Raw genomic sequence first — 17426 nt, 5'->3', positions numbered from 1 at the left:
AAAAAAAAGATTCCCTATCTGTAAACAAGCAGAAAGGACAGGCAGTAAGACCTAGTTTTGCGTTGTTTGATTGGTTAACCCATTTTTTCCATTTTTCCAGATATGGGGTTCATCAGTCCCCATCTTCCTTTCTCTTTCTGTCTGGATCCCTGAAGTTCACAGTGAAGCAGAAATAGAAATGAGAGCTATTGCTATAGGAACAATTGACTAAAGTTGACCATCTATCAGAGAATCACATAGTAAATGAATTAGTGAGTTTAAGACTGTCTTCTCAGGTTAGGTATGAATTCCCTAACTGAATTCCAGTCATTCCCTGAGCCTGCCAAGTCCAGGAAAATAGCAGGTATGAAATGTGTTCATTTTAAATCCAAGTCAAGCTATGCTTCCCTATGTGTACCTCAGCATTGATTGTTTTTATTCAATGATTTGTAGTCATGTAAATAAAGCTGAACCAAACAGTCAGTCTTAAAAGACAAGAAAACACAGTGAGATACCACTGCAGCCTATCAGAATGGCCCAAATCCCAAACACTGACAAAACCAATGCCAGCAAGCATGAAGAGCAACATAAACTCTCACTCATTGCTTCTGGGAATGTAAAATGATACATCCACTTTGGAAGACAGTTTGGTAGTTTCTTACAAAACTAAACATACCCTTACTATACAATCTAGCAATTGTGCTCTTAGGTATTTGCTCGAAGAAGTTGAAAACTTTGGTCTACAAAATACGTGCAAACAATGCTAATAGCAGCTTCATTCATAATTGCCCCAAACTGGGAAGCAACCACAATGTTTTTTTTAGTAGATGAATGCGTAAATAAACTGTGCTACATCCAGGCAATGGAATATAATCCAGCATTATAAAGAAATGAGCTATCTAGCAAGACATTAAATGCATATCACTAGATGAAATAAGCCAGTATGTAAAGGCTATATACTTGATGATTCCAACTATAAGACCTTCTGGAAAAGGCAAAACCATGGAAACAATGAGAAGACCAGTGGTTCCCACTAGTTAGGCAGCAGTAAAGGAGGGGCAACTAGGCAGAGCACAGAGCATTTAGGATCGTGGAACTATTCTGCATGATGCTGTAATAATGGATATATGTTATTATACATTTGTTAAGACCCCTGGAATGTAGAACACCAAAAGTGAACCCTAATTTAAATTGTGGACTTTGGATGATAATGATGTATCAGTGTAGGTTCATCGGTTGTAACAAAAGTGTCACTCTGATGATGGGGGAGGCTGTGCAGATATGAGGGCAGGGGTATATGGACACTCTGTACATTTGGCTCAGTTTTGCTGTGAACATAAAACTGCTCTAAAAATGATGTCCATTTAAAATAATTTAAAAGAGAGGGAACCTAGAAGGTGAAAAACAAGTGCACCATTCTTGCATTCATATGATAAATATTTATGAACTTACTGCCACATGACTGACACTTTTCTAGTGCATTTCATTTTCTTATATTTACATGCATTAGATATACAGCATTTTATTGATTTGATTTAATAGTACTAAACCTAGAATCATTTAAGATTTGACATTTGGAGAATTTCACATGATAATAATTAGGGGAGTAAGGGACGAGGGTTAACTGGCCTGGATGGTAGTGTGGTGGCTAAAACAAGGGCCTGCCTGCTGGCTTCAGAATGATCAACTGAAAGGAGAAATGGAAGAGAGATTGCTTGCCATTTAGTGGGAGAGGAGGTAAAGGTGCCATATCAAACAATGGAGTTTTCCCTGGTAGGTTGTCAAAGAGAAGTTGTACCTTAATGTTTAAAATAGGTTTGGGGTCTTATAAGGGTTTAAGGTTGGATACAAGAAGAAACTAGAAGAGTGGGTGTGAGGAAAAATGGAAGGGACAGAGGGTCCTGGAGCAAAGCAAAAAGTCCCCGAGAAAAGCAGAAAGTGAAGAGTGCAGCATTCAGAACCCCTCCCCCGGCCACCTGGGGAACCCTGTAATTACAAAGAATCTGCCAGAGAGTTGGAAGTCCACCTCAGGGTTGGGAGAAGGGAGCCAGCAGGAGCCGGAAGAACCAAGGGCCTGGCCATCATGTTGCACATCTGTGAATGTTTATATAGCAGCTCTAAAACTGAAGTAAAATGGTCACATTCTTAGATAAAATTCAACCCCGAGAAAACAAAAGTTTTTAATATAGTGACCTGGTGTCACCTCCCCCTTCCCCATCAAAACAGCGGAAAAGAAAGTCTGTTGTCTTATTTGTGTTTCTCTAAATAGATTAAAATAGAACTTAAGATTTTGTTATAAATTTGGATAAATGGCATTAATTAGAGTCACACTGAATGCACTGTGTTCTCATTGTAATATTAAGAATTGATATTGCTTTTGTTTTGAATTCATTTTCCCTTTTAATGCTTTGGAATAATATTTTAATAGCTTGATTTATCAAGTTGTGTGAATGAGAACTATATTATCATAAGAATATTAACTATAGTAAATAGTACAGCTAATATATAGCTACAAATATGTAGAAAAAATAGATTTACTACACCATCTGCTCTAATATATAACCAATTGGTTAACTGTAAGAAAGGCTTTATTGCCTCTTTTTAATGGTTTCATCATTATTAAAATAACTAAGCCCAAAAAAGTTTTAAGAAAAGCACACTCGTGCAAATATACACACAGAGAATATGACATTCACAGTTTAACCTTTCATACCAGTGGAACATCCCTCTTGAAGTATTATAACCAAGTCGATGTGGCTATTACCCAGATGTCCAAGACACATGTAGACAGTGGTACAAGCTTTCATCTGTCGGGTGGGTGCCAAGCAGGCAGGCACTGGGTAAAACTGTAAATTGGGAAAAAGTTGTTTTCTGATCCTTTCTCTCTGTTTAAAATTGACCCAATAATCCCTTTAGCCACCAGGCCTGGGTGCTGTCCCCACCACAGTCTGTGCAAGCAATTCAGGGAGATTAATTCCCTTCACCACCCATATTCCCCCTCTTCCTTCCTGGTCCTCTTCTCATAGGAGGTGAAATAATGTGAAACACCACATTCACGTTTTCTGCAGACTTAGAGTCTGTGAGTTCTAAGCATTGCAACTTTTTCTCTTTTCATTTTGTAGATGGTTGAAAATAATTCCTACAGATGTATTTTGTCATCAGATGGCCATCTTCTATGAATGATGCAGGACTTCATTTTATTTGTAAGATGTTGTGGAAGGTCTGTTGTAGCCTCAGAGGTGGTCTTAGCTGGGCACAAAGGGGATATTACTCAGTTTTGAAAAGCTGATTGTTAGCTAATCTGAGAAACACTACTGTAACAAGTAATATACTCTCCCTCCTAATTCACTTAACAAATATTTACTAAACATCTACTCTGTGCCTGGCCTTGCACTGGGGATAGGGATGGAGTTTATCAGTGAATACAACAAAGAGATTTTCCCTCCAGAAACATACTTCTAGCAGAAGACAGACAACAACAACAGCCATAACAAGAAGTTAGCCCTGGCTGGTGTGGCCGAGTGAATTGAGCACCTGCCTGCAAACCAAAGGGTCGCCAGTTCGATTCCCAGTCAGAGCACGTGCCTGGGTTTCAGGCCAGGTTCCCAGTAGGGGGAACATGAGAGTAACCACACATTGATGTTTCTCTCCACTCTTTCTCCTTCTCCTTCCCTCTAAAGAAAATAAATAAATAAAAATCTTTCAAAAAAAGAAGAACATGACAAGTGCTGTGAAGAATTCTGTAAGAGATTAAAGTAAAACAAGGTTAAATTGGGGAGGAGTGTGTTTCAGATTGCAGTTTTAAATAGTGTGGTGAGACTAGCCTCACAGAGAAAGCAGAATCTGAGCCTTTGAAGGAGTTGGAGGATGGAGCCATGCACCCTGACACATCTGTAAGATGAATGAGTTTTCTATAATAAGAAAACTAAGTAGGAAAGGTGCAAAATTTATTCTTTCATGCCAAATTATAATTCTTCAATGCCTGAGGGATATTGAAGTTAAAGAAAAAAAATGATGTTACTGGATGAATCATTTTATTTTTTCATAGAAATGCAGAAACATTCAAATGCAGCTTTGCTAATGAAAATTCCACAAAATAGTCTATATGTTAACTAGGAAATTGGTTTAATTTAAATTTTAAAATTGGTCTAAAAATTAAAGGATAGAAAAGAAAACAAAATCTAAAAACATATTGCAATTTTTTAAAATTCACTTATAAAAAAAATCAAATGGGTTAAAAACCACCAAAATTCATTTTTTTTGTTGTTGTTATTAACCAAATACCTAAGTTAAGCACAATGCAGTTCAGCCTCCGCGGTCTGATGATCTCTCATAGTGAATGACTTCATTTTCCATGTCTCCTCAGATGAAAATCTGTGCACTAATTCTGTTGGTTTCTCATTTAGCTTATGGTTACTTTGATCCTTTCCTATTGAGCATAATTTTAACATTTTGTACATCAATTCTGCAGTCCTTTAAGACAGTGGTTAAATGCTGTAAGTCTTAGGAAGGAGAAGCATTCTCTTGGTCCTCCATCTGTTTCATGCCATGAGTATGTGGCATATTATTATAGAGAGATGTGTCTGAGATACCCATTAGAAAGTTAAAATCACCTTTCTGAAATTCCATAGCTTCAAAGGAAGTGCATTTGAATTTTTATCAGTAAGATATTAAAGCAAGTTAATGTAATAAAATCTAACTAGAGCACATACTTGTTTTCTTTTTTGTGTCTGTGCTTTAATTCGATTCAGTGCAATTAACTGTAGCAGCAACTTCACATGAAAAAACTGCTTTGCTCCAAGTACTGAAATCTTCCTCCCTAAGGCACACGGTGTGTCCTTCACTCTTTCAGATAAGGAGACAAGGAGGCATCCAGCTCCTGGTGGACCTGTTGGATCATCGGATGACGGAAGTCCACCGTAGTGCCTGTGGAGCTTTGAGAAACTTGGTGTACGGGAAGGCCAATGATGACAACAAAATTGCTCTGAAAAACTGCGGCGGCATCCCAGCGCTGGTGAGGCTACTCCGCAAGACCACCGACCTGGAGATCCGGGAGCTGGTCACAGGTTAGAATCCTTATTATTGGCACAACTGACTCTCAAGATTAATTTTCTATTCTCTAGCATGTGAGCAAATGCGCTAGCAAATGATATTGCCTAGGCCTCTCTCAGGGCTGTCAACGCAGGCAGTTCCAGTATGTTTGCAAATGACAAAATGTGTGACTAAGAGCATACTAAATGTTACACACGTGGACTGATCAAATTAAGTCATTAGACTCCAATAAACATATCCCTCACTACAATTTTGTCACCATATTTCAGTTTTTGTCATTTGATTTAGAAGTAGTTCAGCATCTCATAATACCCACAGACCATCATTAGAATGGTATTAATAATAATAAAAGGACAAAGTATCTGTATTGCCAATATGGTATATATTCTGGTTTATACTGTGGTTAACAACAGTGAGCTTATCGTACTTCGTTAGTTGCTTGAATAAAATATTTATGCCTACAAAGTCCCAAGGTTATATGATTTTACATATTAAGGAACTTTTTAATAGTGAACATGAGAGAAAGACTTTCCATAATCATAAAACTTTTGAGTTTTATAACATAGAAATAATTGCAGTAACCATCTTTTAGAGCCTTCAGGATATATGGATAAGACCATGTAATGCGTTTAACACATGCCTTTCTTGGAATACATGTGGACCCGGTAAGCATTAGCCATGCGCTATCATCCCTCACGTTTTACTTGTTGAAGTGCTAATAACATTGGTGTATCCTCAACATGGCTTTCGCATTATTCTTCCTGATTATAAACATGGCTGTTCTAGGTGGCATTTGGTTCATCAGAGTACCCCATTGAAGCAAGTTTTTGGCCAGTGGATTGCAAGGTGTTGGTTCTCAAAAATGGATCTTTTAATTGTCCAGGATTCCACTGGCCTTCTGACTTGGCTCTAAAATTTCCCTGTGGCTGTGCTGACAAAGTTACATGTGCATGTGTTTGTCTGAGGAGTACATTACTCGAGCTGGAGGTACAAATATTTGTTCAGTCTTGGTTCAAGACTCCCAGGGTCAACGTATTTTCTTAAATTTACTCCCTTTGAGATCATTGTCATGTCTCTTTCACACGTTCAGCTAAATTAGAACTAGACCCTGATCATTTTTTTTCTTTCTCTAAATGAAGAATTGTCTTTGTGGGAAAAAAAATAGTCGTTAAGGGTCACAATGTTATTAAAGTCATATTTCACACTGAACAGGAGATCACATGGGTCAGGGAAGGTAAAACACTTATTGTGCACATATTGTGATGTGTAGGATAGTTTGGGGTGACTTAAATCCCTGGAACTATCCCCTGCAATTATGGTTATGAACACCCATCCTTATTTCCCTGAATTGTGTTTGAATTGGAAATGCCTGCAAGAGAAAGGACTCTGTGTGAGTGATGAAACATCTCCCGGTCCATCCATGCATTAAGACCTTGCCAATGGTCACATGAAGCCAACAGAACTGAACGAGACCTTCTACGGTTTACTTACGTATCTGTTTTATCATTTGAAAAGAATTGGATTTTACTAAAATTTCTACTTGCTCCAACAGACTTCTGTTTTGGTTCCTATTGCCAAGGAAACTCAGCCACATGCAAAAGGTTGAGATGATTGACAGCTGAAACCTAAAAGGCAATGGCAGCACTGCCTCTGTCCCACGACACCATCCACGGCACAAGTCTGGTGTCTTCTGATGTTTGAAGCCACCATGAAAGAACTGATGGTTGTCTACTCCATTGCCTTGGCTGCTTCTGACAGATGCTGGGTATCACCTGTTATAATGCACTTCGGCAGCATCAAAAATTTTTACATGAATCTCACTGGGAAACATCAAAGGCAGATAACCTTTTCCAAATGTCAAGAGGTTTCTTTTCCTGGAATTTTGGCTGTAGGAAAGATGTAAATACTTGATACACAGAGGGGGTACCTATGCCTCTTCTCTGCTCCTTCCAAGAAGAACAAAGGTCATTTCTCAAATGCTTTTGAATTTCTGCAGGATCAGATGTGTGCTAAGCCTTGGACCTCTGCCTGGGCTGGACTGGCATTAGGTGACCGCACACTGGCCCAGCCCTGTTGATGTGGACACCAGTGCCCACTGCAATGGGTGGTACCCTCTTCTGCTTTGTCACACTGGTGCATTCCTGGCAGCTAAGTATTAAAAGGGAGGTCCCTGACAAACATGTCCACATTTGGAACTTTAACAAGATGAGCAGCAAGGGTGTCGATGGGCCTGGGGGTGGAGTCGAGCCTAAGAGTAAAGAGACTCCCTTCACTTCTGTTGTCACAATGCCCCTCCCCAAATGCCTTTGGAAAGTAGGTTAGATATTCATGCATAAATTTAAAAAACAGTGATGTAAAAAGAAGAAACACTACTTCCTTCGTACCTTTTCGTAGAACTAATACAGAGTTCAGCAAGGAGTAAGGCCTCAGGACATGACAGGAGCCCCACTGGGACCCAGGACTTTCTCTGCTGCCTTCTCCTTCCTGCTTATTAGCAAGGGCAAGAAAACAAACAAGCTGAAACACTTACAGGGGGCAAGAGGCTTTAAATTCCTCTCTAGATATTTATAAACTAGGATGTTTAATAAACAAGTATTCAAAAGAAGCATTTTATGGATTTTTAAAAATTCAAGCATGTTTATAAACCAGATTTCAGATTAGATCTAGGTTATGTATCCAGGAGAATCTAGAGTGCCAATTTATAAGCAATAGAAGATTAAAAGAACGAAATGATCTTGCAGAGCTTTAAATTATTTACTGAGTATTCCTTGGCAAACTATTTGAACAATACTAAAATGTTAAAAGTGAGGTATTTATATACATTTACATTCAATGCAAACATGCATGCTTAAAAAACAGCTGCCTGTTTGCACTGTGATGTCTATTCACAGCAAAATAGATACCGCCCATTAGGCCTTGTAATAAATAATTTTTTTCCCTATGCAGTAATTACTGTGAGATGATGATCAGAATTTTATTACAATCCACTTGAAGCCATGATATGCTAGCCATGACTTGAAATGCTCCAAAGCAAATAAACTTTGATTAGAAATGCTGCATGTCCTTTGAGCTTGACTAATATAATTTTTCTCTCTGTAAATATGGAAATAATCAACCTAAATTTTGAAATGCCCAACTAAAGATTTCAGAGTGCTTTACAAATCATAATAAAGCAGGTTTTATTGAACCATAAAACTTAATAAATAACTTTTATTTCAGTTGAAAGCCAGTGTCCTTCAGAGCTCTACTTCTCCAAGAGCAGAGTATATGCTTTGATCTTGTGCTTCAGAGACCCAAATAGTCTTTCCTTTTATTTAAGGAAACAGACCTCACTTTCACTATTTTACTTAATAAAGTTAGGTCAGTTGACTCATTGCCTAGTCTCTAAAGTTATAAGCTGAATTATGTTCCCCCAAAATTCATAGGTTGAAGTACTGAGCCATAGTCCCTCAAAATGTGACTTGGATGTAATTAGTTAAGTTAGGAGACTAGAGTAGTGTGAATCTTTAATCAGATAAAGCATGTGTCCTTATGAAAAGGGGACATTTGAACACAGATGCAGACAGAGGAAGGCAGAGACCAAGGTGATACATCAATAAGGCAAAGAACAGCAAAGATTGCCTGTAAACCCTCAGGAGCTCAGAGAGATACCTGGAACAGACTCTGCTCATAGCCCTTACTAGGAACCAACCCTGGTGACACCTTGATCTTGGACTTGGAGCCTCCAGAACTGTGAGACAATAAAGTTTCTGTGGTTCAAATCATTCAGTCCATGGTAATTTGTTATGACAGCTCTGGGAAACTAATACAGACTTAAATCCAGACTGTCATTTTTTCTTTTCCCAGAGGTGAGCAAACACATTTGCTCATCAGAGAAATAAAGCAATGCAAGTAAGTACAGAATGATGAGGGTTTCATAGTATTGCTGTGTTTAAAATAAATAGATCCTTATATATAAAGAACTCACATGACTCCACTCTAAGAAGACAAGCAACCCAATTAAAAAATGAGCAAAGGACTTGAATAGACACTTCTCCAAGGAGGACATACAGAGGGTCCAGAGATATATGAAAGGATGCTCAGTATCGCTAGCCATCAGAGAGATGCAAATTAAAACCTCAATGAGATACCACTTCACACCAATCAGAATGGCCATCATAAACAAAGCAACAAACAGCAAGTGTTGGAGGGGTGTGGAGAAAAGGGAACCCTAGTGCACTGTTGGTGGAATTGCAGACTGGTACAACCACTATGGAAAACAGTATGGAATTTTGTCAGAAAACTAAAAATGGAAATGCCTTTTGACCCAGCAATTCCACTGCTAGGATTATATCCTAAAAACCCTGAAACACCATCCAAAAGAACTTATACACCCCAATGTTCATAGCAGCATGATTTACTATAGCCAAGTGCTAGAAGCAACCCAAAAGCCCATCAGTAAATGAATGGATCAAAAAACTATGGTACATCTACACAATAGAATTCTATGCAGCAGAAAGAAAGAAAGAGCTCCTACCCTTTGCAATAGCATGGATGGAACTGGAGAGCATTATGCTAAGTGAAATAAGCCAGATGGTGAAAGACAAATGCCATATGATCTCACCGTTAACAGGAACTTAATCAATAGAACGAACAAGCAAGCAAAGTATAGGCAAAGACATTGAAATTGAGAACAGGCTGACAGTGATCAGAAGGGAGAGGGGAGGGGATAAAGGGGGAAAAGGGTGAAGGGTTTACAGGAGCAACTATAAAAGACATATGGACAACAACAAGGGGGGTGTAAATGGGGGAGGGAAGCGGAGAGGGCTGGGGTAGAGGGGAAGGGTGGGGGGGGGAATAAAATAAAATAAATAGGTCTTTATTGGCCTGATTTCTTAATGCATCTTCTTAAAGCAACTTTTGTGAAGGATTGGAAACAGCAAGGGTGATAATTAAATGCATTATCTTCTTTCGGTGTTTTCAATCAAACTAAGAAATATATATGGTCAAAAAAATAGAGTAGTATAAAATCCTTATAATGAAAACACCACCAGTACCCTGCTTTATCTGTACTTCTGGGCCCCTCAGAAGCATTCAGCTTTAACTTTTACTTTTTTCCCCTTTGGTTTTTAGGTTTTTTTCATCATTATTCCATGTCTTTAAACAATATGCTTATTTTACTCTAAGTGAATTATTATAGGCTTTTCATCTGACTTTCTATTACAATGGAGAATTATATTTTTTAATTTTCAGCATTCATGTCTTCTTCTTCTTCTTACCATAGTGGTGGGATCATTATCTTTGTTCCTTTTGCAAATTTAATTGGTAACTTTAAAATTAAGTCTCCAATTTTTCCATCTAACACAGACATTATCTTATCACTCATTTTGTAAGATAAGGATATTAGTGTTCCTATGTTTTTATCCTTTCCATGCACAACCTCTGTTATTGTACTTGACTTCTACATTGTCAAGGTTGACTATATTTGCCATTTCTTCTGTAACCATAGTCAATCTTCCAAGGTTTTCTATAGCTTGATTCAAGAACTTGGAAGCCAGAGATCAGCCTTTGCATTATCGTAGAAGAGCAGATCCAGGCATGTCCCTATAATCACATTTTCCTGCATGGGTCCAATGTGATGCTTGTCAAAAGAGCACATTTCTACATTGTGTCTGAGTGGATCCTCCATCAACTACAATGCCTGTTTACACCAGTTCATTCATGATTTCAACCATCATCAGTTTCAAAGACTCTCACTGTTAGAATCATCTGTGTTTGGGGCACATTTGGTTGACTGATCACTAGACCTGCTGCACAACCCTCCTGAGTTGGAAATCCTATCTCCTAGATCCCATGCCCTCCTCTTTCTTGGTTTACTTTCTTATATGTTTCTTAATAAAAGATGCTTAGAAGATGAAACTTTGAAAATATCATATTAAATCTTCATGCATGTCTATTTTTCTAATGAATATTATCTATAATTTAATTTGAATCTTGATACTATAAAAGTCTGTGATGATATATCTAAGTCTGTACCTTTTTTAAAAAAAGTCATTGGTATCAGACACTTCCAATTTAAAGAGCCATGACCTTCACTGTCAAAAGATTGCACTGTTATTTTGTTAAAAATATGTCCATTTTTGCTGTTCTCTCTTTCTGGAATTACTTGTCAGATTTTGACATCTTGGAATTTTTTCTCTCTCTTACACTTTCTTATATAATTTAGAGCCCTTTGCCTTTTTATCATACATTTTGAGAGATTTTTCCAGTACCCAGCATTTCCCTCAACTTGTCTATAGGGAATGGGGGGTGTCAGGAATCTAGGGAGATATCATCATCATCATCACCATCATTTAAATCTAAGAACTCTATGCTATTTTAATAACCTGTTTTTATTTTTTGAATATCAACTATTCTTGAATTTCTCCAAGGATGATATTTAGAACTAAAGTTTGTTTTTCTCTTTATTATGAATCATCTCACTTTTCTCTGGTGTCATATTTTTTTGTGTTTTATAGGCATCTTTCTTGTTGTGTCTGCAGGCTTACTTTAAAGGTGTAGAGACCCTCAGTTCTTTCCTCACTTTTAAGACGAGAGAAATAGAGAGTTTGAGCTCTGTGCACATCGGTGAAGCTTGTTAACAGTGAGCTTGACTCCAGCCGAGCAGGAAAGAGTGAGCTGTGTGACGGAGAGTCCCTGAAGTACCCACATGAGGAAGACTTTTCTCTAACACTCAGATCTCCATGTTGGCTTTTTAGTTCTCCCCCAGTGCGGTCAACCTCTTTGGAAAATATTCTCCTGAATTGTTTATTTTGTTTATTTGTGTGGCCTGGAGAGAGGAGTCAGTAATTTTCTGGTAGCTGGGTATTCTCTTCACCTAGGCAGGAGTGGAAATGACAGGGCGGACCATTGTTTTCTTCAGTCAGTCACTCTCCCGTAGCCTCCCTTCTCGTTTCTGCACACAACATGAATGCAGAGAACAGCAGAGAAGGGCCTTCTCTGAGCGTGAGTCTTTCCCAGCGTCCCAGCAGGACAGTCAGCCGCCTCATTTGCCCATCAGGACAGAGTTCCCTCTCTGCATATCCTGGGCTGTGTTGGCTTCCCCTCAGACTTTTCCTGCCAACTCACCTTCACCTGTCTTGCATCTTGCAGAAATGTGATGAAATTTCTCACTGCTCAGTTACTCCTTCCATTCTCTTCTTTATTCCATTATGTCCCTTAAAAAAAGGGTATATTTTCATATGAGTTTAGAGCAGTTAGATAAGACAAAGTATAAATATTGCTAAATATTCTCTCTGTTACTGATAGAAGCCAGGTTGGAGGCATTACTTACATTCTCTTAGCCAAGTATAGACTTACTATGTCAAACGGAGTCTTGGGTGTAACATTAATTAAACACCCTTAATGGGAGAAGACATTGGAAAAGAAAAGCATTTTCCCCACCAACATCTTCCAGCCTGTTTTTTTCTCTCACCTTATTTTCCATGACCACCCCGAGGCCTGGTTCACCTTTCCAAAGCAGGAGCTAACCATTTTGTCAAGATAGCCTTTCCTGCATCTCCATGGGGCATTATAACCTAGGAGTCCTTGTGTACAACAAGATTAAACAGCATCATAAAGATACAAATGAATAGAGACACACCAATAATGAAATTCCAGCAATGTAGACATGCTTTGAATTTTAATGTAAACCCCACCAAATATCAAATTTCCAAAGAGGAATTAAAACTCAAAGTCCAAATCCACTTTCATGTTGAAGTCCAAAGACATTAAAGTTCAAAGGAGCTAAAGTCTAAAAATCAATATCTCTTGCCATTGTGTGTTTAAGTTCAAAGTCCACAATTCTTAAGTTAACTAAAGTGTAAAAACCATTTTTTCCAACTTTTTTTATTCTATACCATCTTCACCAAAGAGTTTCCCATGCCTCCACAAGGTCTGGTTTCTTCAGAAAGTGGAGCTGCCTCTCACTGGAGTTGGTGCCATACATTCAGGGCCTTAAACAGATGCATTATCTCAGTGTCAACTCCCACTCATCTCACAGTTCAGGGTGTTCACAAACCCTGGCCCATGCCCATCCCCTTTAGAAAAGAAGCCATCCCAGGCCCTAAGAATGGTTACCCTGCACACAGTTACACCTAGAGACCAGTTCCAGCTGAGGCCATGGTAGCCACTCAGTGGAGTCTGTGTTGGTTGCCAATTGCTACTACAACAAATTTCCACGAACTTTGCTGTTTAAAAAGTGCAAATTAATTTTCTTCCAGTTCTGGTGGTTAGAAGTCCAATCCAAGTCTCACTGGACTAAAATCAACACATCAGCTGAGCTATGTTCCTTTCTGGAGACTTTAGGGGGCAGTCCTTGACTTTTTTCAGCTTCTAGAGGCTGTCTGCATTCCTTGACTAGTGACCTACTTCCTATCTTCAAAGACAGCAATGTTACATCTTTGATAAATACTCCATAGACACATTTCCCTCGGAATGCTGTCAGCAATGGTTCTCTGCTTTTAAGACACATGGGGTTAAATTGGGCCACTGGGCAATCCAGGATAATCTCCCCATCCCAAGATCTTTAAATTGCATCTTCAAGTCCCTTTTGCCCTATGAGACAACATAGTCACAGGTTCTGGAGATTAGGATGGGGACACTATTAGAGGACCATTATTCTGCCAAGCAGAATTGGAGGACAGATGAGTAAATGAAGATCTCTTTGGATTTAGTCAGTCAGGTGAGGCCAGTCTGTTGGTGCCTGGCTTCCAGAATCCACAATCTGACCTCAAACTGAATCAGAAGAAACAACCCCAGCAAATGGTTAATTTGGGTATTATGCATTGACCAGTCGAGGGGGAAATGAGTCCATCCATGCACATTTTCTGCTCTTTGGGAAAATGGAATTGTAAACATTGCTGTCATCTTGCAACATTTAGGTGCTGGCACCCTCTTGGCTGCACCACAGGTGTGTGCTGATGACATACCTTCCACTATCACTTGCTAAACAAGTGTCCCTCCATCCTGTGTTATACCAGCTATTTCTGTGCTTTGTACTGTGAAAGCATAAGATCACCTGTCGCTACAGAGGCTGCAAGAATCGCCTCAACAGGTTCCCAAGCTGAAGTTGCTCCTGGTGTTGCTGAGACCTGTGCACCCAGGAGCACCTGTGTTCTGTGCTCACTTGTGCTCAAGCCCTGAAATCCTCCTCTTCCTGTCCCCTCTTCACTGCTGTGATGGGGTGTGTTTCTGTGGTTCATTTCCCTCTACTAGTCAGTCCCCTGTAACTTTCAGGACAGCTCAGCCAAGTTTCTACCTGTTGACTCACTTCTTCAGGAGGATGCACTGCTGTTGAACATGTGTACAGACAGCAGTGTTTGCTGGAATGGAATCCTGCTTGCCCTTTACTGTCCCTTGGCTCTCCATTCTGAAATCATTGCTCTAGTGGGAACATGCATTTCCAACGTTCCTCTGGATTCCAGGACAGGAGTTGGCAGATGTTTCTATAATGGTAACTATTTTAGCTTGAAGGCCGCAGGGTCTCTGGTACAACTCAGTTCTACCTATATTAGAAGAAAACAGCAGTAAACAATACACAAACAAATGGGTGTGGCTATGTTTCAACAAAAATTTATGTACAAAAGTAGGTGGCTGGCCCCAAAGCCTTAGTTTGTAGAACCCTCTATTGCACCTTCTCTTCCACTGCCAAGTTCTGAACAAAAGAAAGGCCGAAGCCACATTTTCAACTCATTACTGCTAGAGGCCAGTAAGTACTGCTGGAGGCCCATTTCTAGGCCTGTCTGCCCAGAATTAGGCAGATGTATCCACCCATGCACTAGCAGCATTTGGGTCAGAGCAGCCTTCGATTCTCCTCTGCCAGCACCCCTAGGACACACCCCATAGAGACTAGGGGAACCCGTGTTCCTAGGGGCCATGCATTCCCAAGAGGAGCAAAGGTGGAGTTGAACCAAGCTATGCATGCCCACAGATGGCTTGGTAAGTCCCTCTACTTCCAAGAGGAAGAGTGAGAGAGGGGTAGGGGAGCCTGTGTTACATTAATTATGCTCCATTCACAGGAAGGAAACAGCAGGCCTGGGGAGGAATCATTCCCCTGCAGCCCATTGCTGTTAATTCTAATGGATCCCTGAAGGGGAGAAGAGACAAGTGTTCTGTTTGGTCTGCTTCTTGACCCCAACTCATCTCCTAACCAGCTATGCATTTCACAATTTTTTTTTATATTTTATTTATTTATTTATTTATTTATTTATTTATTTATTTATTTATTTATTTTTTTAGAGAGGGAAGGGGGGAGAGAGAGAGAGAGAGAGAGAGAGAAACATCAATGTGCGGTTGCTGGGGGTTATGGCCTGCAACCCAGGAATGTACCCTGGCTGGGAATCGAATCTGGGACACTTTGGTTCCCAGCCCACGCTCAATCCACTGAGGTACGCCAGCCAGGTGCATTTCACAATTCTTTATAGAGATGCAGACTCTGGTCTTATGCCCTATCATTTTAAATACGTTAGGGTTCTCTCTCTATAGCAGATAGCCCAGTTATGCCCAAGTGCAAAGGGCAAAAACTTACAATCCTCAGCACTAGCTCTGATCCCTAATTTTGTCCCAAACCAGACTGAGTCTAATCAAATTAAGAAATTCACCTTGTTAACTTCCTGTCCACCCCTACTCTTAGTGCTAAAGATTGAAGCAGCTCTGTAGGGTGTGTATCTCACTCATTCATTCATTCATTAAACAAATGTTAGTTGAGTATCTGCTCTGTGGCAGTGAAGTTTAGGTGCTTAAGATACAATGGTGAATGAATACCCAGGTACCCTGTGGCTATAGACCATCACTAGAGTGTTCTTCCTAACGGCCCAGGTGGTGATGCCTGTGTTCCAGGGATCCAGATGGAGAAGGTGAGAAAGAAAGGGCACAGTTGGGAGGGGCCTTGGATTTCAGTTAATTTATATAAAAATAAGGGAATTATATGAAGACCTTAAGTGTGATTTCAATATCCAGTAGCAGAACCGTTGCAGAATGTTTCCAGCCTAAAACTCAGAGACCTTGTGGCGGTTGTGTTGTGGTGGACAAGGCAGACAATAAACCTATAATTTCAGGGAGTGGCAGGTGCTGTGACAACCAGTGAATCAAGCTAAGGTGATTAGAAAGTGATAGGAATGAAGCCCAGCTTGAAGAAATGAAAAGACCCAAATAGCAGTGTGTTAACTTAGATGAGAGTTTCTTGCTGTTTCTCATAAATGAGGTATGGAGTTTGAGTGTCCCAGGGTGATCATTTCCCTCTGGCCCATAGTCTTCAGAAACCCAGGCTCCTCCCAGTCACAGATCATCCTTCCCTTCAGTGTGGCTCTCTTATTAATGACCAAGATGGTGACACCTATATTCTAGTGAGCAAGACATTTTGATATGAAATGTGTTTAACGGGGCTGTAGTTCGCGCCAGTTTATGTTGTGGTGAGATACTGACTTGTTGACTGCGCATGTCAGTCTTGGAAGCCTGCTTTATGACACGTGCCAGAAAGCAGGACACGGGTGGCTGTTTCTAATAATGTCACATTATTTCCTGCCTTTTATATTCTTACTGTTCCCCCAAGTGCCTAACCTGAGAATCAAGGTATTTGCTGCACTTTTATATCCCGAGAAGGGATAAATTCAGTCATTGTGCTAGGTGCCCTAGATACAGCCAGTGCTCCTCTGAGGCCAGATTTAAGGAGGGTCCTCAGGGTCACAGCTATTGGGTAGCACATTCCCCAGACTTGTTTCCATATCCTGTGTGCCTTACACAATGATTTTCCAACTCCCCCTAATCAGCTCCAGAGTTCTGGGCCCCAGATTTCCACAGTAATAGCCTAGCAATCTACATTTTTACCAAGGCTCTCTGGCAATACTCACGATCGTGCGTGTTTAAAGAACATCACTTTCCACTCTCTCTGGGACAACAACACAGTGGGCAGCCGCCGAGTGGTTGGGGGGTTAGGAGGCACAGACGTGTTTTGAGAGATGCCAAAATAATTTGTTGCTGATTGTATTCAATAACTAAATTATCCAAAAATGGCTAATGTATTATTTTTTGCATATTAAAATGAACTTAAGGTTACCTCTTACTCAAATGTGCTTGCTTATGTGGGAGAGAAAAAAAAGTGTGAGTCACCTGTAACAAACATGGCAGAGATTGTCTGTAACAGTCCCCTAAGTTACAGTCAGCAGCAAGCAACAGTTTCTGGTGGCACTGTTTGCCAGGGTGGGGCTTGTGCCTGTCATGGCCCTCTGCTTCCCTACAGATCCTCCTGGGTTCCATCAGAACCTCTGTACTCCCATCTGAGCATGCTGCCCACCATCCACTTTAAATGCAGTGTCATCAGACTGAAGTTGCCTTCATTTCCAGTCTCCATGATCACTGGTGCTGATGATGTGAAGCAT

General features: G+C 40.0%; 1 protein-coding gene across 3 annotated transcripts in view; it reads left to right on the top strand.

Annotated features, from left to right (window-relative positions):
• Positions 1 to 17426, top strand: part of CTNND2 (catenin delta 2) — an 830908-nt gene that overhangs the window by 622774 nt on the left and 190708 nt on the right. For all 3 annotated transcript variants that reach the window (XM_045848256.1, XM_045848255.1, XM_045848257.1), the window contains one exon: positions 4832 to 5045. In XM_045848256.1, the coding sequence (XP_045704212.1) occupies positions 4832 to 5045 (214 nt within the window). The remainder of the gene's footprint in view (positions 1 to 4831; positions 5046 to 17426) is intronic.

This window comes from Phyllostomus hastatus, unplaced genomic scaffold, assembly GCF_019186645.2.
Source record: "Phyllostomus hastatus isolate PE091 unplaced genomic scaffold, TTU_PhHast_1.1 phas_contig_58, whole genome shotgun sequence".
NCBI lineage: Eukaryota > Metazoa > Chordata > Mammalia > Chiroptera > Phyllostomidae > Phyllostomus > Phyllostomus hastatus.
This window is presented reverse-complemented; position numbering and strand designations above follow the sequence as displayed.